Raw genomic sequence first — 16,497 nt, forward strand, 5'->3', positions numbered from 1 at the left:
ATAAGGCAGGGCAGCCCAGCAAACTTCCCTGTGCGTCAGCGGGTGAGCCCAGCTGTCAGACAGTTGAGAAGCCAGTAGAACATTCCATCACTGTGCATGCGTATCTGCAATCTCAGAGAATTTTTTATTCCAGAATCTCATCTGTGCTAACTCTCTTGATCTATTCTACTCTGGAGGCAGCACAAAACAAGCAGGGAGCAGTTCCAGAAACCTACTCAGTTTGTACACGGTCCTTTGTTAATACAGCTAACTGGGGCTCTTTGCATGTCAAAAGACACCCGCTGGGTTCTCATTATCTGTGGTTTTTAGACTTTCTTTAATGTTTTCCTCTTTTGGCCCAGGAAATAGGGTTGGTTTACAGGAGAAATCACGTGTCAACTCAAAATCTGGTTTCTAGATGAGGACTTATAATTCTCACTGTCCATTGTTCTATCTAACTGCCAGTGCAACCCAAAATAACTACAAATGGAAAGAATGAAAAAACATCCCCTAAAACAATAGCTGTTTCATTCCAAGGTTTTCTTTTTATATATATCAATGGCGGTTGTGGCTCTTCAAATACTTTACCCTCCTGCGACTGCAGTACAACTCTTCCCCTGCCCTGACTTCTTTCTATATCTGTTTCGGAAATAACCATGGGTTTGAATCCAGTGCCAGCGTGTGGTCTGCAGGAGAGAATTAATTTTAACTGCTGGCACTTTTGAATTAGCCAGACCACAGGACTGACCGCCTCAGCGTCAAAAGAGAGCCGAGGGTTCGCTCTTCCCTCTGGGTCTGGAGGAGAGTTGGGATGATTTTCTCAGCACTCAGCAAAGCTCTGGCCAAGATGCAGTGCTAGAAGTTGTGTGGAAATTTGGGAACTACTCAGCCACCATGTGTCAGCATCTAAAATAGGCTGAGGCTCTGGTTTATGCTCAAGGACCCCCTAGCCTTGCCAACACACCCACAAAGTGATTAAACTAATGTCATGCATTTAAAGCCAAAAGAGTCAAGGACATCCCTAGTGTCACGTTCACTGGGGATGGCCTCCAGCTTATTGTTGTCTTACTGGAAAAGAACTGCCTGCTTGCACTGTCCCTTTGTCTCCTTTTCCTGGGAACTCTATGCGCTCCTGTGGCTCACGGGTCCCCCCTTTTCTCCCTCCCCGAGCCCCACTGTAGGCACAAGATCCTCTCCCACCTCTGCAGCATGCCTGAGACTTGCTCTGGCAAACTCTAAGATAAATCCCCCGAAATTGGTGTTTGTTGCTTAGTTCTTTCTCCCTCTGGGAAGGTTCCAGCCCCATCTGGTCCAGCTTAAGCCATGCCTGTTGCTTTTTGAGAACAATCAGCACGTTCTTTCCACGACTGCACACGATCTGGACACCTGAACAGTGTGATCCCAAGAGGAGTCGTCACCAATGCTTGCCTCCAGAAAGATTCTCAAGCATCTTTTCTCCTCCTGTCCACCTCTGCCCTTTCCCACGCAAGAGAGGAGAGCTGAGAAAATCTGAGTGGTGGTTCTGAGGCGCTAGCTTGCACACGCACCAAGTCACGGGGGAGACACTGAAAGTGACATCTGGGAGGGGCCCTTGACCCGAACCTCTGGCCTTGGGCCCCATTCTCCCTGCGCCGCATGAGTAGGACTGCGTGGCCCTCTGCCCACTGAGAACTATGGTGAGTCCAGGCCAGGGGCCAAAGCCTCAGAGAAAAAGTTACTGAGGCCAACAATCCCTTGGTGTTTAGGTTTTCTATAATCTCCCCGTTTCTGCCCGCACTGAAAGTCTCAAAATTCTATTTCCTAGACTCCTCCTGCCAGCTGGGCGCCAGGCAGGTTTGCCCACAGGAGGCACCGTCCTGGGAACGGAAGGCCATTATGCTTCTGGTGCGAACTTCTGAGAGGGCTTCCTGGGCTCCTGAGCCATCGGCCAATGTTTGCTTCTCCAGCCCTCAGTCGGCACGGCTTTCTGCTGTAACTCATCTCGGGTAATAGTGTTTTTCCTCTTTTGTTCCTCTGGCTCTTTTTAGATTTTTTTTTTTAACCCATTCTCTATAGGAAATTCTCCTCTGTTCGGAGTACCTAGTGTGGTGTCTGTTTTCCCAATTACCCACCAAGACAAACTCCTACCTACATCCTAGAGAGAGAGAAGCCTTGAGTAAACCTGAGTTAGCAATCGGAGTTTCTTTGAACGGGTTGCTTGCGTCAAACGGATACTAGGTGAGGTCCAGGCTGTAGCTCGGACAGAATGGGGTTTTCTGTCACACCCTGGGCAAGGTCCCTTGGCTACAGCTCTGTCCCCATGTACCTGCAGAGTGAAAAAGGCTGCCAGGGAGGACCGCGGACAGCAGCGCTCTCACAACGACACCCCTGGGACTGACCTAGAGGAGTTGATGTTGTACTTCTGCCCCCAGGAGGCATCAATCTCCGCCCCCCACCCCAAAGCATATGCCCCCAAACAATGAGCACTCAGAAAGGAGTCCTTGGGGTAAAGCACATCGGCAGACTGAGCTGACCGGTTCTCAGGAGGATGGTCAGATCCCAGCAGCACAGGAGCCAGCCTCATAGGGCCTGTGGCCTTAGCTTAGTGCCAGAGCTGTCTCTGGATTCAAGGACTTTGGGCCCGAGAGCCTGGAGCCACAGGCTTGGTTCTATGCAACCTTGAGTAAGACAGGTGACCTCTTATCCCTCATCTGTAGACTAGAGGAAGGGAGTAGAATGTTCTGGAAGGCTGGGTCCTGGAAGCTCTAAAAGTTTATGAGTAAACTATCCTCTGGCATGGTAGTTCTCAACCACGTGGAGGGAGGTTTGGAAAAATACCAGAGCCCCAGTGATTCAGATTTAAATAGAAGCCAGAGTTGAAAACCACTGTCCTAGAGCAGTCTCCCTCAGTGTTTAAAGGGCACAGGAATCCCCCAGGGAGCTTATTAAAATGTGGATTTTGATCTGCCAGGTTTGGGATGGGTCACACCATGCGACATTTCTAATAAGCCTCCTGCTGGTGCTAATGCTGCTGGTCCAAGGGCACAATTTGGAGAACGAAGGTATTAAAGTTCTGCCCAAATTTGATATTCTAAGGCAGGCTCTCAAACTGCAGAGCATCAGAATCCCCTGGAGGGCCTGAGAAAATGCCAGTTGCTGGACCCCACTTTGGACCTGCTGAATCTGCATTTTCACCAGCGTTTCCAGGTGATTTGATGCACCTTAAAGTTTGAGAAGTACTGTCTTCTATCAGTGGCTCTCTTGAAGCCCTCTCAGAATGCCCAGAATGCGTGGGGGTGGGGTGCTCCTTGAAGCACACAGTGCTGGGCCCCTTCCCCAGAGCCTCTGATTCAGCAGATCTGTAATGAGGCTAAGAATTTGTATTTCTAAAGGGTTCTCAAGGCTGCTGCACGCTCCCAGGACCACACTGTAAGAACCATTTCTCAACAAACCCTGAGTCAGGTAACATTTCCAAATCCCAGCTTAGCGCACAGAGTGCTTGCTGACCACAATCATCGACAACAAATGAACTCCAGCTGTCAGCTGAAAGGCACAGAGGTGTTCTCTGCGGGGCGGTCTGGCAAATGTCAATGACTCTTCTCAGTGCCACAGGCAGATCCCCTGGACGGAGGCAGCCCTCTGCCAGTCTGCAGAGGCCTCATTAGCAAACCGAGAAAGAAACAAAAGTCGGACGAAGCCACGGGCTATCAGGTCCGCTCCAAGTTACAGACTGATGTTAGGTCTGGGCTAAAGGCCTGAGAAGTAAGGAGGAAGAGAGCTTCAGAAATCAAAGCTGGGTCATCCGGGGTGTTGATGCTTCCTTTAAAATCCACTACACATGCACGCACACCTTGCTCCTCCCAAAGTATGTGCCCCCTAATGAATGGTATTTTCTTACCAACACAGGAGGCTGGGCGGCCACTCCAGGCCTTGTTGTCCATACACGTGACCGTCCGCTCCCCTTTCAACGTGTACCCTGGCGAGCAGTAGTACTCACACCGGGAGTTAAAGTAGGCGCCGTCTACGCACTTAAACCCTCCATTCGCCGGCATGGCCAGGGTGGGACACCGCTTTTCTGAAAAAGAGAAAACCAGATGCTCAGAGCTTCTTAGTTTTTGTCCGTAGTCTTTCAGAGTCCAGAAATGCTGAAAACACAGTGAGTGCCAAGTCAACTGAAAGACAATGGACAGAATCCGAGAAACAAAGGGGTGGCTGCGTGCCACACAGAAGGGGCCCACTGTTTCCTGTGGGACCTGCTTGGCTTGGCATCCCAGCTGAGCCACTGTTTTAGGTTGGGTCCCTCAGAAGCAGACCCTGAGATGTGGATTTGTGTGCAAGTGATTTAGTTAGAAAGGGCTCCCAAGGGAGACCAGTGAGGGATGAAGAAGATAGGACAGGGGAGAGAAGGTGCCCTGGCAGGGGAAGTCCCAGAGTTTGGCCTGCCTCCAGGCAAGGAAACTGGGCTTCCCTAATCCTTTACCAGTCAGTCCTGGGCAGCTACGGGCCCAGTGGGGATGCTCTCTCTCTGCCTCAAAAAAGGCCCAGTCCTGTAGGAGCAGGGCCTCAGAGTCTACCATATATTCACGGTTACTGTGCATAGTGCACATGGGCTGAGACACATGGCAGTATCGGCCCCCCATCAGTAGACTTGTTGCAAAAACTGGACACAGGGCAGATGCTTGGCATACAATACGTGCTCAATAAATGGTGTCTGTTTTGAATCACAATGGCATCTCATAGGTGCTTCAACAATGCTGGGCCTCTTGGAGTGGCCTGAATGAGGTGATTTTTCCTCAAGCTGGATGTCCACCCCTGAAATGCTCTCCTAGTCTTCTTTGTCCGCCGAGGCACAGTTGCTTTCCCAGGATAGTGTTCTGCAGTCACTCGCCCTGCCTCCTGAAGCTCCATCCCTCGGGAGAACACTTCCAGACTGTCCCTAGGGACACAAGTCGGTGACTTCTCCCTTCCTGGTGCTTCTGGTGCGATGTGTGTCTCTCCCCTGCTCTCTGCTGCTACTCGGAGACCTTTGACAGCGGAGCATGTGTGTGTTTTGTTTCTAGATCCCCAGCACACTTCCAGGGGCTGGCTAGCATGTCCTGAACAAACACAACCTTTGTACTCGCCCCATTGCCCAAACAGTCCATCACACTCTCTGGTCTGAAAGGTGTCATCACTCTTCCAACCACATCTTCCAAACCCACTGGCGTCTGCCCACCGGGGCGGGGGGGGGGGGGGGCTGGTTCTCATCAGAGACCATGCAACCTTCAGCTTTTTAACAACAACAACAAAAAAGCCTAATCTCAGAGCACAAGAACTTCGGTCCTGATTGGGCCGGGCTACTCACGCTTGCAGATGACCTTGTCGGACCACCGCTTGTTTGACTGGCACACCAGCTGGGGAGAACCGTGCAGCTCGTAGCCCTTCCGGCAGCGAATGTCGCACCTAGTCCCCAGGGCTGTTTTGTAGTATCCTCCTTGAGGGGCCCTGCAGTACACATCCCCATACTTCACCTTGATGGGGGAGCACCATGGGGTATCTGCAGGTAGCAGAAACAAAGGTGGGGAGAGATAGGACAGCACAACTTTAGAAAATGGGTCTCCTCTTTCTCCAAGTCCCTGGCTGGCTTTGCCCCAGGTTTTGGAATCTTTTAAGGAGTGTTTAAGGTGGGGACACCTGGGTGGCTCAGTTGGTGAAGGGTCTGCCTTGGGCTCAGGTCATGACCCCAGAGTCCTGGGATCAAGCCCTACACTGGGCTCCCGGCTCAGCAGGGAGCCTGCTTCTCCCTCTCCCTCTGCCCCTCTGCTCATGTTCCCTCTCTCTCTATCTCTCTCAAATAAATAAATAAAATCTTTTAAAAAGGAGTCTTTAAGGTGTCTCTGGGTGGGGAGGTTATGATTATACAACTAGGTATCAGACATATCTGACTACAGACCCAGGTTCTTCCATTACTAACTGTGTGGTCTTGGACAAGTTACTTAACCTTTCTGGGTCAATACCTATACTTCTGTCACAGGGGCACTAAGAAGAACAAACAGAACCCATTAATGCATATTAAGCACCTAGCACAGCACCCAGCACATAGCACTTACTCAATAAATGATTGCTCCTTTTCCTTTACCCCTGAAGGAGGTAACAGAATTCTTTGGAGGGCAACTGGTATCATTGTGAATCCTAACCCCAACCATCTGTGCATAGTGGCAGGGGAGTCAATAATTGGGTAGAGTTTTCCCAAATCTGCATGCATATTCTCTGTAAAAACTTGCAATACTATTTTACTTCCTGTGAATGAAGCTGCGATTTCTAGGGTTTTGCCGTGGGATACCATTTTGGCTTAAAATCACAGAACACTTGCTCCTCAGAGGGAAGCAACCCCCTTTTCAGATGTCCCCAGTGACGCCCCCTCTTTAGGAACATGGCAAAGTTCCCAAATGGCAGAATACCAGGGTGACTTGATTTGGGGCTAGGAGTTGCCCAGAGCACAGATAGGATCACACTGATAAATCAGAACCTCTCTCTGGTGCCTTTGGAAGGTGCTCGCTGAAAGCTGTAACATTGTTAGGGCAAGGCTAGCTCCCCGGTGGGCAAGTTTCCACAGGGCCCACCGCACAATCAATGGGGACCAGGGCCAAGCTCCCTCAAGCCAGCCGGTAGCTGTCTCACGGATGCCAGGTGTAGGAGCCCCCCTCCCTCCAGCTGCCTGACTCTCCCCGCCTCTCGGCCCCTGAGCTGTCCGCGAGCAGGGTGCGTGCGCCATCATGTGGCCAAAAAGGAGGACACCTTGTCTGACTGTCCAGGGAATTTTCTGACGGTGTGTTTCTGACTGCTTCTCAGTCCCGAAGACCAGGTCCCATGCCCAGGGCTTGTGCACAGATGGCTTTTTCACTTTTGCGCCTTCACAACTCCTTTGGCTAATACTTTCATCCTATAATATTTGTGGAGACTGTGGCCACACGGGGCCTACAGTCAGGACTCAAGCACAGAAGGCGTGTCCTGTGGGCTCGACCCTGTGGGAACAGACTTACAGGAGCTTGCCCCAGGCCTGCAGACCTTCCTTGAACCAAGTTTCATTCCTCTGGATTTTACACACACAGTCTGTGCTAACAGTTTTACACGAGAACAATCTGGACCCCAAAGTCAAGTACAAAACAGCATACATGTCTCCATTATTTTCTTTAAGTATCAAGGAATCTTGAACCAGTTTTAAATACCCTGGTTCCTTCTTTGGTGATGGCTCCAGGTAAGCCATGAAACTAGATTTCAAGATCACAGGTAAATGAGAAGCCCTTGGGGTGTGTTTGCTTAGCAGGCCAAGCTGTGGATATTTCTTCTGTCATCAAAAGATCTTAAGATAAAGTCTGGAAAAATCCACAGATGCCTACTACTCAAACAGAAGTGAGATCTGGACCCTACTGACTTCCGTGACTACTGGAAGTGAGGTATATTTCTCTCTCCCTCTCTCCTTCTGTCTTTCTTTTCCAACTGTAATAGGCAAGATCACCTACAAGGAAACTCCAATATACACCAGTTGTTTTGGGTCTCAGAGAAGCATTTTTTTATAGTTCGGCAGAGGACTTCCATGGTATTAAAAAAATCTTAAAAATCACCTGTCCATTTACCTCTTTATTATCTTCCCCACCCCTCCTCCTTAACCTCCCCACTGCCTCGTTTCCTCTTACTTTCCCTGCGTGTCTTGCTCTTCTAGAACAAGCAAGGCTTCTGTGCTCCCCATCCCCAGCCTCCTCCTTTTGCTGGCTGGGTCCCCCTTCCTGCCTCTCTCTCCAGAGAAAGTGAAGCCCCCGCTGGGGGTGAGGGAAGGGTGGCGAGGGAGGGGTGAATACCGGGGACACAGAGAGAGGGAGAAGGAAAACGTACCGAGCTGGCAGGGTATGGTGCATGCAAGACCAGGCAGAGGCAAAAGCCCCGGGGGGCATCCGTTCCAACTCTGTCATTTCCTAGCAGCCCTGAACAAGTCACTCAATCTTTCAGGGAATCAGATTCCTCATCTAGAAGTGACAGGAGTGGATTAAGTTCTTTTCGTTCGAAGTGCCATCATCCGGCTTTAAAGCTGTAGGATTCAAACTCTGCCTTACCCCTTGCCGACTCCTACCCTTGCCTGTCTCCTTCCTCCCTCTTCTGGCTGATAACGGAGTAGACTCTGGTAACCCTCCCAGCCCAGGGCAAATCCTTTGTGCATTCTGTGTCCTGATCACAACTCCACCGATGGAAACCCGGGAAGCGTGTCCAATTTTCAGCCTGTCCTTCACTCGCATGTTGAAAATGCTCACATTCTCCAGCTCCTGGACTTTTTCAGGAGGGACACGATTCTCGAAGAAGCTACCAGGAAGCAGCATACCTTCCCTTGAGCACACATGTTACGGTTGGCTTTTCCACACATGTACCCAGGACAAATATTGAAGGCTGGCATTTCCGGGAGAGGATGACCTGGGTATACATGTATCACGAGTTCATCTAGTTCGAGATATTTTCAATGCAATTGAAAATTGCAGGAATATGTCCCATATTCTGAGTCCTCAAATCCTCCCGGAAGTGTTGACTATACCTCCAAAGGGTGCGCCGTTGTCAACATGTGGGAAAAAATCTTGCTCTCATTTACTCGCAAAAGGAATTCCTTTTGGATTGCTTTCCAAGAGAAATCTCTAGAAGATATTTTGACAGTTTAATAGCCCTGCAGTAATAATAATTAAAATGGTAGTGAGTGACTTGAATCAGAAGTGCACCAAAGCACCGTTGAGTTGAAGTGCAGGAGTGAAACGTTTACCACAGAGGTTCAGCGAAAGAAAGCTCTTAACACTGCTTCCGTTAAGACAGGGCTTATTTTGGAAGAAATCTAAACTGATTATTTGGGAAAGCTTTTTCGGCCCCCTAGGCCGAAGTGGTAAGCACCCCAGTTAACTGGAGCTCCTGGGATAGACAGTGTCTTACAGCAGACAAGTGAGGAGCTATTAGCAAACTCTGGCCGTTGAGTTAAAACAGCTGGATTTCAGACCTCAATGCAATATGGCTAGCTGTGTGACTCTGGGCAAGTCACCTACCCTCTCTGATCAGTGGTTCCTTCATCTGCATAAGAAATAATGATATATATTCCACATGCCTTCCCCCTTCCCTCAGTTAGTGTGATCATATGATGGCATTCCATGCAAGAGAATCGAAAAAGCAATGCCTGCCACATTCTGGGGCCACCGGAAACACTGATTCCCTCTCACTTTCTTCTTCTCTTTAACTCAAGAACACTTATTGAGTAAGTGCCCTGTGCCAGACACCATGCAGGGACCCAAGGAGCTAGAGCTAAACCCTCTGTTTACAATGGTTTGCATCAAAGTATTAAAACTTAAAAAAAGAAAACTGGGGTGCCTAGCTGGCTCAGTCAGAAGACGGTACAATTCCTGATCTCGGGGTTGTGAGTGCAAGCCCCTGGTTGGGTACAGAGGTTACTAAACAACAGCGACAACAACAACAAAAACAAACAACTGAAAAAAACTGACAATAAAAACAATTTCCTAAGACAGCTTTATTCCTAAAACTCTAGGACAGGCACTAGCTATCTGGTCTACCTCCCACACTCACACTGCTGTGAGGTGAGGGCTAACATTAGGAACAACGAGCTGAGGGCACTAGACAACTTCTACTGTACAAGTGAATGTCCATATGTGCACGCATGTGTTTTAGAAGATTTTTCAACAAGGAACTCAAAGAAAAAAAATTTTTAAGCCCTCAGTTAGGGCACCTGGGTGGCTCAGTCGGTTAAGCGTCTGCCTTCGGCTCAGGTCATGATCCCGGGATCCCAGGATGGAGCCCCGCACTGGGCTCCCTGCTCAGTGGGGAGTCTTCTTCTCCCTCTCCCTCTGCCCCTCCTCCCTGCTCGTGCTCTCTCTTGCTAGCTCTCTCTCAATTAAGTAAATAAAAAATTTTTTTAAAAAATTCCCAATTAAGAAGCATGCGGAATCACAATATCTCCTTCCTCCAAACATCTAATTAACAAGCTTGTCTTTTACTTGATTGGTTAATTCCTGAGGCAATTAATGTAGAGGTTGTGTGTAACAATGAGGGTCTGTCTGCATTCACAGAGTATACGAAAATGTGGAATATGGTGGGAAATACACCTGGACATAGGCACCAGTCATTATATTAGACTGTTTATGTGTTTATGTCAATCTAATGGACTCTAATGCTGTTTTCTAATGGAAAACAGCTAATGGACTCTCTATGACCAAAGGCTGACCAGTACTATCCCGACTCTCCCACAGCTTAGACACGTCGCCACAGAACAGGGCAGTGTCCTCTTGCTAGACTGTGGGCAAGTTTCCTGGGCGAGACGCCACAACAGAACTTTATTAACCAATTCTTCCTCAGTTTCAATCTGAATTTACCTTCCCTTTTCCAAGGGCTCCTTAAGCTTCAGAGAAACGACTCACCAGTAGAAACATTTGTGGACATACTTACCTGAGCCTGTACAGAAGCTTCTTGATTAGGCTTTTTATACCTGGTGGGGGGGTGGATGGCCGGATGTGTGTAGAGATGGAGTTCTTTATCATGAGTTTAAAGCTTCACTGGACAACACACTTTACTTAATCATTTCAGGAGCCAAGCTGGACTCAGAGCACCGTGAAATGAGCTTATGAAAATCAAGTTTTCTCATTCCCCATTCATCTCAGTACATTAGCAGCATGGGGTCCAGAACTGACCTTGGGTGGTTTACTCTGGACCATTCTAGCCGTAATGTATGAATCAGGCAGAATTCATGGCTTGATTTTCACTTTCATCAGCTAGAGCTTGGCTTTGCAGAGGTGAAGACAGTAAAGAAACTTAGGAGAATAAAATGACCACCGGGTGCTGAAGGACAGCACTTCAGAAAATTCTAAATGCTTTTTCTTTTTTCCTTTTCATTTTTTTTTTAAATGGGAGCATAAGCTTATTTATTTTTCAATATATTTCACACTTTAATGTGTTGGTTGTCTGGTCACTTTATTATAGTTTGCTCTGCAAGGCAAAAAGGAAAGTTCTCCTGGCACCAGCAGGTCTCTCATTAGCACACAAGCAAAGCATTCACCTTTATATCTAGCGTGTGAATACCCGACTTCATCATCTTCTAGCGGTGAGTCTCCAGATCCTACAATAAAAAAGAACAGAAACTGCAGCAAGAAAAGCCACCTGATATGGACGACTATTTCGAAGCATTGCTTTGGCACAGTCATGCGAGAGGGGCAATTAGAACGCAGAGCCGAGAGTGAAAGCTTCCATGGCCATTCATGAAGGGACAGGGGACCTCTCAGAGTGAACCTGGCTGGGTGGAGATTGCCAGAGCCAATCAAAATGAGCCTCCAACTGTTTTTGGAATCACCGTGTGCCAACTGAAATTCTGGACTCAGAATAGAAAGTCAGCTTCACTCTGAGAAGACGCCAATGTATATGACTCTCACGCCAGGGGACACGCAGTAAAATGTGTGTGACTCAGACATGGCCTACATTTTCTCCAGCAGTCAGAGAAAACACAGTTGAACTGAGTGTTTGTGGTATCTGAAAGTCCATCTGTCTTGTGAAATGAATTTAGGTGGAGGATAAGGAGGAAAATCAAATCTCTTATCTTAATGACAGAAGAACTACAAGGCTACTTTGGTATACTTGTAGGAAATAAAGGCCGAAATCAACAATCTGGATGTTTATTTAGAGCCTCTCACCACGGCATTGCTGAAGTAAAGTTTCTTAATGAATCTTGCTGTCCTTGAAAACCACAGCCTCCGAGAGAAAATCTGTATTTAATTTTAAGATTTAAACTCATTTGGAAGTTGGAACTGAATCACGTTTAGAATATTAAATATTGGATTCCAGTAAGTGGTAGGATCTTCGTCTTTAAAGTAGCACCAGGGCCCAAACTTCAAAACTGGAGTCTTAAATTTATATATCATATCTTTCCCTGTAGACTTCCTGGTCTGATAACTGACCACGGAGTTGGCACCATCTTGGTCCCATGTTTACCTACAGGGGCCTGCAAGCATAACAGACAAGCGCAAGGAGGGCATTCTCTACTATGAGATTTTTTCAAATCCCCATACAGGAGAAGGAAAGGAGTAATGGTCCTTGCTCCACAGGTATTCCGGATGAGAGATAGAGTGGAAATTCAAAGTCGGAACCTGAGGAAGCCTGGGCCATGTCCATTTGAAAAAGGCCCCAACTCCCCAACCAGACAAGCCCAGTTCCATGTTCTCCTTTGCTCCAGGGTTCTTCACTAGCTCTCTGGCCATCAAGACAGGTACAAAGTTACACAAACTGTTCCTTTCTCAATATCAAAAAGTGAACATGAAAACCAGTATTACCCTTCAGGAAAGCAATCTAACAAAATAAATCAAAAGCCCATGTTCAAACCCCATTATCCAGTCATTCCACTCTTGGGAATCTATCCCAAGGAAAGAATATTAAATATCGGGAGAAAAATTTACACACCAAGACTTTCTTGCGATATCACTTATAATAGCAGAAGATTACACACAGACCAAGTAGTCAATCACATGGTTAAATAAACCATAGTACATTCATTGGATTCATTGGATTGTAATGTCATGTAGCCATTAAAAATAATGTTTATAAAAAGATACAATAGTGTGGAAAAAACTTCTGTTATCACATTAAGTGAACAATGTGTCACAGCAAAATTATACGAATGGTGTGATTTATAACAATGTAAAACAATCAAATTCAAAATAATGTATCAAAGAGCCTATGATAATTGGATGTTTTTCTTCCTTCTCATTTAAATTTTCTACTATAAACATGTATTACTTTCACAATGGAAAATAAACTTTATTATGCATGTGACTCAAAGAAACTTAGTTTCTAAAATACATTCTGAATATATTAGAATTCTAATATATTTATTTATATATATATATTTATTTATCTAATATATTTATTCTAATATATTTCAGAATCTGCTGTCCCGCCCCTCTCACCCTGTCTCCATTTCTCTCCACATTCAGAGCTGGACTGGAATTCTCTAAGAACTGTTGCATTCTTCATCTCCGTATGGCCTATCTCCCAGTAAGGGTCAAGGGATCTAGCTCATTAAGAGCACTTCCCTTTTCCCCCCTGTCATCCTGGCCTCCAGACAATCTATCTACCTAGGCAGTAAGAGACTCTAGACTTATTCCTGATTCAAAGCAAAGAGGACAACTGTCACAGGTTGGATTCTTTGGAAAGTAGCTTTGGGGATGGAGTTTGGGGCACAGGAAATTTATTAGGGATCATCAACACCTGTGAAAGGGATACGAAGGAAGCAAGTTTGGAGAGAAGAGGTCAAGTTTTGATGGCAGCCCAATGTCAGCCTTTCAGGCTGGGCGGAAATGGTGGGGCCTGTGTTGGAAGGATGTGAACATGGGTCAAGCATTTCCAACAACTGAGGCTGTCTCTGAAGGGGCTGAAAGCTGATGACTGGCCAAGACCAGCACTGCCTCCAGCTGAGACCACTGGTCCTTCCTTGAAGGAACGTCTGATCCAGGCATCTCTGGGACCACCATGACACTCACTCACGGATAAACAGCTCGAGATGTGTAATTGCAAGGGGGCGGGGGTACCCTCCATAGAGAAGGGAAGGGACCTATTGGAGAGGCAGGTGTACAGCCCCATCCTGCTGGTCCATCAGCATTCTAAGACACCTTCTTCATATATTATTTATTATAGGGAAAATTTAATAGGGGAATGAGTAAACAAATTATCCTCTATCAACAAGCTATTATATATTCACTAATCAAGTTTGGAATAGGGAAATGTACATGAAATACAACTAAGCAGAAAAGCAAATATTGTAAACTACATACAGAATGAAGTATAAAGCTACACACACGCACACGCGCACACACACATAATATAACACTGACACACATATGTCAAATTGGAATACAATAAGGCAGGATTGTTATCAGCAGGGGGAATGGTCCATAAATATGCTAGGATTAAATGGATATGCACATACAAAAAAAATAATAAGTCCTATTTTGTACCATACCAAAAAAATCATTTCCAGAGATTTTATAGGCCCATATTTGAAAGCCAAACATTTGGGGGGAAATGCAGACCATCTGCATGGTCACGAGTTAGGGAAAAACTATTAAATCAAACGTACAAACCGTCACTTATAAAGGAAAATACTGCTACACTTCACCACACTAAAATGTAAAACTTTGGTGCAATAAGAAACACATAAGCAACGTTTAAAGACATGTGCCAGGCTGGGAGAAAATATTTGCCATGCAGATGACAGAAATACTATCCAGGATAAATAAAGGAAAGAGTCCCCTGGGCGGGGGGGAAGGATACATACGCACAAAGCTCCTGGATTTGGAGCCACAACATGTTAATATCAAAGAATCCTCAACCTCGCTGGTCCTCAGGGCGCAATAGAACAAGATTCCAATTCACACTCATCAGATCGGCACAAACCTTACCAGCAAGGATGTTGTGACAGTGGAATTCTCAAGATCAGCCAGTGGAGTAGAGCTGGTACAGTGAGGTTGAAGATATCCTGGGCACTGCACTTGAAACTACCCTTCAAATCAGCCCTCCCACTTTTATTTTATTTTATTTTTAAAAATATTTTATTTATTTATTTGACAGAGAGAGAGAAAGAGAGAACACACGTAGGCAGAACGGCAGGCAAGGGAAGAGGGAGAAGCAGGCTCTCCACTGAGCAGAGAGCCCGATGCAGGCTCGATTCCAGGACACTGGGACAATGACCTGAGCCAAAGGAAGAGCCACCCAGGCGTCCCAGCCCTCCCACTGTTAGACGACGGCCTCAGGAACTCCCACATAATTGCAAAGACAGCCATGCGCTAGAATGCTCAGGGCAGCACTGCCTCTAGTAACAACAACTATATAAACCCATTTCTAGAAGGAAACGGGGAGGTGAGGGGGTGGGTGTTCAAATGATAGACAGCTGTCACCGCTCAAATGGCTGAATTCCATCAATTCCATCTACATGAAACAAGGTGGAATCACATACACAATCATGGACAGAGAATAAAAGCAAGTTACATAATAAATAGTGTGACGTCAATTATGTCACATCTTAAAATGCAAAAATCACTACTATATGTTTCCCATAGATATGCAGGAAACTGACAATGGGTTGGAAAAATATACACCAACTTCAGATTAGTGGTTTCCTCTGGGCAGAGAAGATGCTATATATGCTATACATGGGGGCCACTGACATCTTATATCTTAGCAAAAAAAAAAAAAAAAACCTGAAGAAAATATGAATATCAGTTGAGTCTACAGGGTGAATCATTTACTTATACTTGAATTACTTCCTTATTTAAAAAAGCAAGAGAGAAAAGGAAAGAAATGGGGAAGACGGCTGGAACAACATACCAGAAGCCTCCATGCTCGAGCAGAACTCATGGGTGAAAATTTCCCCCTTTATTCTCTGCTTTTCAGGTTTTCTCCATTGAGCCTATCATTACTTTGAAATTTCTAAAAATGTACTGAACAATTGTGAAAGACTGCACCTGGCGGACTGTGGTATTTAATATTTCTGGTTCATTCCCCACAGCCAAGTCTTCACATCCCAAAGCCTTGATGCACGTCTAAAAGGACTGCCACACAAGCAAGTGTAGGACCAGTTGCCAGAAGCTGAACTTCTACACTCTGGGTAGATCACCTTCACCTGCGCCCGCGTAACTCCCACTGTGAGCTCCAACCCCGCTCCTTGCCTCCAGGGCCGTTAGGAGTACACTCCGTGTGTGGTCACACCACGAGCTCAAGTCAAGAGCACGAGCTCCACTCAAGTGTCATGGGGAAAGTGGGAGATGTTTGCCCAAGGGAGGAAACCTCTAGGTTACACTGTGATGAGGGTCTTTATAATGAGCCAGAAGGGGAGACAAGCATTCTTCTCACTGTTGCTTTTACTAAACTTAAGGACTGAGAGGCAGACCATGCAGATCACCTCAATTCAGAATCTTGGCAGAGGTTACCCTGATGAGTAAATTGATTAGCCGCAGCTCACAGACACGGGTCCACCCACCTCCGCTTAGATCCCAACCCACTAGCATGGCTCTCCCTAGCACTGACAGTCCAACAGCAAATGGCCTTCTCGTGGTCCAACGCAGGTATGCCAGGGAAGGGTGGGACCCCCAAAAGCAAGACCAATCTGGGTGTACCAAAAGCTGCGGATCGGCAGCCTGGCAGCCATTCTCTTTTCTCTTGCTAAAAGACCAGCAATGTCCTATTCGGCAGCAGTGTGCCCTTCCGTAGGAGATGAGCAACCATGACTTTAAACCACAAATCGCCCTCTGCCAATGACCGTTGCCAGGGTAGGCATGAAGCTCAGGATTGGCCAGTGACAAGAAAGAAGTCCAATTTGGGGGGAATATGGGAAAGATTTTTCTCTCTGATGAAAAGAGAAAACTTCCCAGGGAGAAAACTCTTCTGCCCTCTTTCCTCGATTCCTGCTTTGAAGCTATTGTGTAAAGGTAAATGCCAGAAGCTGTGGCAGCCCTTTTGCAACCATGAGATAAAATGTTGGGACTT

General features: G+C 46.7%; 1 protein-coding gene across 2 annotated transcripts in view; it reads right to left on the minus strand.

The window, feature by feature from the left end:
• SRPX (sushi repeat containing protein X-linked) overlaps positions 1-16,497 on the minus strand; it is a 117,309-nt gene that overhangs the window by 55,062 nt on the left and 45,750 nt on the right. The window contains exons 2-4 of one of the 2 annotated variants that reach the window (XM_032329853.1): positions 11,027-11,086; positions 5,303-5,494; positions 3,857-4,033 (exon numbers count right to left, since the gene is read on the minus strand). In XM_032329853.1, the coding sequence (XP_032185744.1) occupies positions 3,857-4,033; positions 5,303-5,494; positions 11,027-11,086 (429 nt within the window). The remainder of the gene's footprint in view (positions 1-3,856; positions 4,034-5,302; positions 5,495-11,026; positions 11,087-16,497) is intronic. The other variant, XM_032329854.1, reaches the window with a different exon arrangement.

The sequence above is a fragment of the Mustela erminea genome, chromosome X (assembly GCF_009829155.1).
Source record: "Mustela erminea isolate mMusErm1 chromosome X, mMusErm1.Pri, whole genome shotgun sequence".
In the NCBI taxonomy this organism is placed as follows: Eukaryota; Metazoa; Chordata; class Mammalia; order Carnivora; family Mustelidae; genus Mustela; species Mustela erminea.